This window comes from Phycodurus eques, chromosome 17 (genome assembly GCF_024500275.1).
Source record: "Phycodurus eques isolate BA_2022a chromosome 17, UOR_Pequ_1.1, whole genome shotgun sequence".
Lineage (NCBI taxonomy): Eukaryota > Metazoa > Chordata > Actinopteri > Syngnathiformes > Syngnathidae > Phycodurus > Phycodurus eques.
The window spans coordinates 17,889,966-17,896,194 of NC_084541.1; the positions used below are offsets into that span (position 1 = coordinate 17,889,966).

Consider the following 6,229-nt stretch of genomic DNA (forward strand, 5'->3'; position numbering starts at 1 on the left):
ACTGGTGTTTTTTTTTGTGTGCAGGAACTTCGCTTAGTCACAAGTCCCAAGAGATGCCACATTTGCTTGTCTGCTGAACCGCATGAGTCAAAGTTTTAAAAAGCGGAACTGGCCGATGCTCTTCTTTCCAGTGAACTTTGTTTCTTGTTTCTTATTATTCAAAACAGCAGCTCTTCTTATTCTTAAACCATTTGATTTCCAATGGATATTCTGCGGCAGTACTTCTGGTTGTGGCTGATGCTCGGGATCATTTTTGTGTGTTTGGTCATTGGCCTCATTTTCGCCTTGATCAACATGTGCATCCTGCAGAAAGGTTGGTCCGTTAAACACATTTTTGACAACGTTCAACTTCTTCTCGAAATGTTATTAAAGGCACAGTGCAGGTGACGTTTCAGTTTTTTTTTCTTTTCTTTTATTCTAGCAAATAACAATTATGCATTTTAATGTCATTTAGTATTAGAGATCATTTTTTAATGTTCTGTTATATATTATATTTCTTTGCTTTAATATGTTTTCATTGTTAATGATTTACTATCTTTCCTATTTGTAGGTAATTAATCATTTAATTATTTTTAAATTAATGTGTTGTTCATTTAATTATTATTTAAAATCTACAATAAAATGTCATAAATAATTTACATTAAAATAAAACTTAAAACGTAACTTACAATTAAAATAATTTAATTTAATTTGTTTTAGCATAATACAGTTTTATTTTGATTATTATTTACAATGTTCAGTATTTTAAAATATTTGTCCATTTATTTTGTAAATGTAATGCATAATTCAATTTATTTATTATATTATTGTTAACAATCTCAATCAATATTCTTTTAAAGTAAATATATTTGTAAGTGTTAATAAATGATTTAATTTAATTATCAAAATTGCAATTACAAATTGCAAAAACCCATTAAAAACGGTTGCTTAAAAATCTGCGATATAGCGAGTGGTTCACTGTAATTTGATTCACCACACAAAAAAAGTAGGAATTCAAGTTGGACACAAAAATAAAAAAAAAAACATTCAAAATGTAAATTTCAGAATCCGGGCGAGAAATACAGTATGAATAAAGATGAGTTTTTTGGGGAGTTGTTTGATTGAAATGTGCTGATGGTGGCTGCCGTATGTAATACACATTGCGGTGAACCCCACCGAAAACATGAGCCGGTTAGCGTGAAGAAACCACAGACCTCAACTGAGTTTTTTCCCAGGAATTCTGGTGCAACATCCAAACACCGTTTCGCGTTCCAAGCTAAACTTTCATGCCCATTTTCAGACATCATGACACGGCACTTTTCTGCTAGCTTTTCTTCCCCCAAAAATCTTTTTTTATTTCTCAACTCAGGGTCTAATTTAGTTTCAATATCCGCGTGATGTTTTTGTAAGAAAGAAAATGGCGGGGAACTGTACTACTCTGGCTTACTGTCCGAAATGTTTGTACATCCAATATATCTTCCAAAGTTAATGTACTTAACCCCGTCCACAACCTAAATCATTCACGATGCATTATAATACGTCACAACTGAAATAAAATTGTGACTAACCAGCGGGAGTGGCGACGTAGGGCGACAAAATTTCTTGGCAGAATCATTTGGCGCCAAATGTCAATAAAACAAGGACAAAGAGAACTGGCACACTAACGAAACTATGAGTATATAGTTGTACTGTATACAATTATGACAGTTGCATAATTATATTTACCATATACCTTGTTCAACATGTTCCGAAATTACATTACATTTTGACTGATATTTACTATATGCATAACATTGTCAAAAAATGTCATAACGTCATCAAAATTGACCGAAAAAAAAATGCATTTTTTGGCAAAAGTCAAGATCTGAAGTACTGTCGCAAACAAGTAAAATTTAAACGTGATCTGAACAGAAATCTTAACCTCTGTTCCGCGTACAAAAGTTTGGATCCAGCAAACGCGCAATCATGCTCCAAAAGCAACACTATAAGGATGATTTCATTTATACGCATAGGTATATCGATTATAATTGCCTTAAGGAAAAAGTCTAATTTTGGGAAAGTACTAAGTAAAACGAGCATCTGGGTCTTTGTTTGTTTTTTTTATTTAAGATTCGGATAACACGGCCAGCTAAATATAAAAACAAGGAGTAATGAAATGATAGTCATTTTATTGGAATCATAGCAGTATCTAATAGAATTGAATCAATAGTATTCCATCCATCCATTGTCAACACCGCTTATCCTGGTTAGGGTCGCGGGGCGCTGGAGTCTATCCCAGCTGACTTCGGGCGAAAGGCGGACTACACCCTGAACTGGTCGCCAGTCAGTCGCAGGGCACAGAATCAATAGTATTGTCTTTTTCAATATGAATAACTGACTGTTTCATGCAACCACAGGCCAGAACAGGAAGGAAACACAAAGGGTTTTTTTCACTTTGACTCTACACTATTACATTATTATCATTATTTCACAATGCAGTGTTCACTCACATACATCAAAAAAAGATGATAATTGTATGTATTTCTATTATTAGCGTCTGTATTTGTTTCGCTCAGATGAAACTTTAATGATCGCTTTGGGCAAACTGAGCCACACTATGTTGTCACAGCGGAGTCTGTGCTCGGTCACCCGGAGCAGAGAAAGAGAATAATAAAGTTATTCAAATGCTCATTTAGTTTGAATTCTTCCTTTGGTGACTTATTATTTTGTGCTTGTTTGTTTGTTTATCTTTGTTTTTTTTCACAGGCAAACACAGAATCTCACTGCGTCACAAAGGCTCCAAAGACAAGTAATAAAAATACATTTAACATTTTTTGGTTTAACCGAAAGAAAACCTTTGTTTGTCCTAAATTGTTACATTAAAAAAAATAATGTTATAATTGTATTATTATAGGTATATTTTCACAAAATAGCAAACTTTTCATGGCACGTCAGTCAAATATTTTTGAGAAAATTGTCAAAATTCAAAGTGGTTTGTGAAGAAAGCAGTGCTCGCTAAGTTTTTAATGCTAATCTTGCTACATGGCAGCTAGCTGTCGCTTATTTAAGGAGAAAACTGATATTGTATTTAAGTTACTCCAAAATATAAAAAAATATTAAAATTATAGTAATTATAAATATTTTCAGGAAACAGGTCATCATTTTTATAGATATTTGTTTGGATAGCATGTATGTATGCTAAAGCAGCTAATTGGCACCTAGCAGTCACTTCTTTAAGGGGAAAACTGACATTGTATACAAATATTTTCCCCCAAACTGGCAAATATATTCCTTTGAATGACATTTTCTTGACGACAAAACATTTTTTCCATCTCATCTGTCAGTGAAGACAAATACCAAGAGTGGAATCAGACTACGGCGCCCTTGCCTCCTCGCACCCAGTTCCTGTTAGCAGGTAAAATACATTACTTTAAATCAATCTTCCTTTCGTTCTCAGATGCAAAAACCACCCCAAACCAATCAAAATGCCAATTTTAAAAAATAAAAACAAATATATTTAATCAGTAAAATACATTATTATCATGCATATTTCTTTTTAAAATGTACACATTCTTGTTTTTTTTTTTATAGAGGCCAGGAGCTATGAGAACATTGGCGAGGTTTCCGACCACGGAAAAACATTGTCCCACCAGCTACATAACAATGGGCAGAACATGGCCGCCCTTCCTGAACATACGCAGATCCTGGACCAAGATCCGAACTCCACCAACCTCCACAACCAAGATCAGACCCTGACCAACTTCCATAATCCAGATCAGAACCTGACCAACCACCACAACCAAAATTTGAACCTCCATAACCGACATCAGCCCTTGACCCACTTGCGTATCCAAGATCACTACTTGAGCAATCTCACTAACCAAGAGCAGAATCTGGGCACCCTCCATAACCAACATCAGCACCCTACCCACCTTTCCAACCAAGACTGGACCATGACCAATCTCCACAACCAAGATCCGAACCTGACCGACTTTAATGACTATGAGCAGATCCCAGATGAGCAGCCAGACTACGTGGTGGTAGAGGACCGAGAGGAAGAAATGTTACCCCTGGTTCTATCGTACGAGAAAATACTTGATCTGTCGGAAGACACCGCTGAGGATTATGACGACATCGACGACAAACCCCAGGATGAGCAGGACTATGACGACGTTGCTTGAGTCTCTATTCTGGACATAATAAACTGTTCAGTCCGTTGGGTCTTGGTCAGGGGCGAATGCCAGGCTAATCTACATAGAAGAAACCTCAATAGAGGTCAAGCCCTGTTCTTTTTACAGCTACCTGGTTTTTCTTTAAAGCTGGCGTTTAAAGGAGGTGAGACATTTATTTGTTCAGCTGTGAGATGATGCAAGGTCGACAGCGTCGTGAAGAGTCCAATTCGTGTGGTCGACCGCTAACGTTAGCTGTTAGCGCTACGTTAGTCATTCATTTCTTTTTCCGCTTGACTTTTAATGGTACCCGATGGTTTGTGTTCGACCTTGGAGGTTCCCCTATATTTTTAAATAAGATGTCTAATGTAGCGCAGAATGTTGTTTGATGCAAGTTGCATGAGCTTGTGTGTAAGGCCTAAATATTAAATGATGATAAATAATACAAGACACAAGTTGTGAGCAGCTCCCCTGTTGTGACAACGGGGGCTCTGAGCTGTCTTCACAGTCGCGAACTGCACGGCTGAAAAAAGGAAAACATATCTCTTGCGCTAACCGCCTAATCATAATAACAGTCACTCCTTCACTCGGGCTTAAGAGCTTTAATGGATGCGAGTGGCGGCTTTGCAGTATTATTAAACACGGCTGAACTGAAGCTGTAAATGACATTTAGAGAGAAAAATGCAAGACATGCAAGAGAAATTTGGGTCTAGCATATATCCCAGAGGAGGGGTGGGCATCATTTTTACAGTGGGACCTCAACTTACAAGTGACCCACTCGACGTTTGAGTTTTTCTCGATATGAGCCATCGCTTGGACAATTTATTTGTCTTGAGTTGTGAGCAAAAACTCGAGTTACAAGCGCTACGGTGGCGCCGCACTTTACAACAAGCAAACGTTTGGCAGATAACGAACGATTATTAAGAAATATCAATTAAACAAAGAGAATTATAATTTGTTTAAAAATGCTTTATGAAGTTGAGTTGAGCTGAGTTGTGCATCCAACCAAACCACACCAACTCAACAGAAGTCCGCGAGCTTAATGATAACACACATTGCAAAACATCTTAGACCAGCTCACGAAACTGGCATCAATGTTGTGATAATTATAAACCTTTTAACACCTTCTAACTTTAGCACAAGCGGTAGCAACCCATACAGGCAGAGCATTCAATAATACTCACACACATATCGGAATCAGAATCAGCTTTGGGCAAGTTTGGTACAAGACGCACAAGGAATTTGTCTATATTTTTGTATTATTGTCGATATTATTTATTCTGTGCGAAATATATTTAAAAAAAAATAATATTATAGCAATTTAGTTGCAACAGTATTCTGTGTTATCATCCAATCTTCATGTCGTATTTCTGTATGTATTATATTGCCTCCTGATGGCCAAGTCGTGCACATCAGAATGAGCAGCACAACGCCCATTGTGTTATCATGATGCACAAGCTGTTTAACTTAAAATATGTTATTACTGTATGTTTTTATTACACTCCCACACAGAGCTATTTTTCTTATAAAAAAAACATATCACAAACTTTTTGTTGGTGCTTTGAGGTGCACTGGAACGCGTTGATGGCATTTGGATTCATTTCAATGTGGAAAGATTATTTGAGAAACGAGTGTTTTGATTTATGAGTGTGGAACGAATTGAACTCACCAGTCAAGGCATCACTTTACTTTCAAGGATTCAAGGAATTTATTTGTCACAGCAACACACATTTACACATGATATGGCACGAAATACGATACCCAAGGTCACAGATTAGCCCAATAAATCTCGAGGCTTGTAAAATATAAATAAAATAAGAAAATAACATAAAATAAAAGAAGATACAAAAATAATAAAATACTTAATAAAATACAGTTCTGTGTGTGTGTGCAAAGATTCAAAGGTAGCATGGCTGTGGATGCAGGAAAAATACAAATGCAATAGGCTTAAATTGCACTTATTTACATGGTCATTTTCGAAGATTTGTAAAAATTGAAAAGACTTAATCACAATTATGAAAAAAAATAGCTTTTATTTTCCAAGTCACATATCCGCTCGGTGGTCTTACTTTGGCGGAAGCTAACCGGAAGTGACCCACACT

General features: G+C 36.3%; 1 protein-coding gene across 1 annotated transcript; it reads left to right on the forward strand.

The window, feature by feature from the left end:
* Nucleotides 1-121: 121 nt before the first annotated feature.
* On the forward strand, nucleotides 122-5,623 carry LOC133416174 (DNA-directed RNA polymerase III subunit RPC1-like). The gene is made up of 4 exons (XM_061702898.1): nucleotides 122-313; nucleotides 2,725-2,767; nucleotides 3,303-3,373; nucleotides 3,550-5,623. Exons 1-4 carry the CDS (start codon nucleotides 202-204, stop codon nucleotides 4,137-4,139), a joined length of 816 nt encoding a protein of 271 aa, XP_061558882.1. The 5' UTR covers nucleotides 122-201; the 3' UTR covers nucleotides 4,140-5,623.
* The last annotated feature ends 606 nt before the right edge of the window (nucleotides 5,624-6,229 follow it).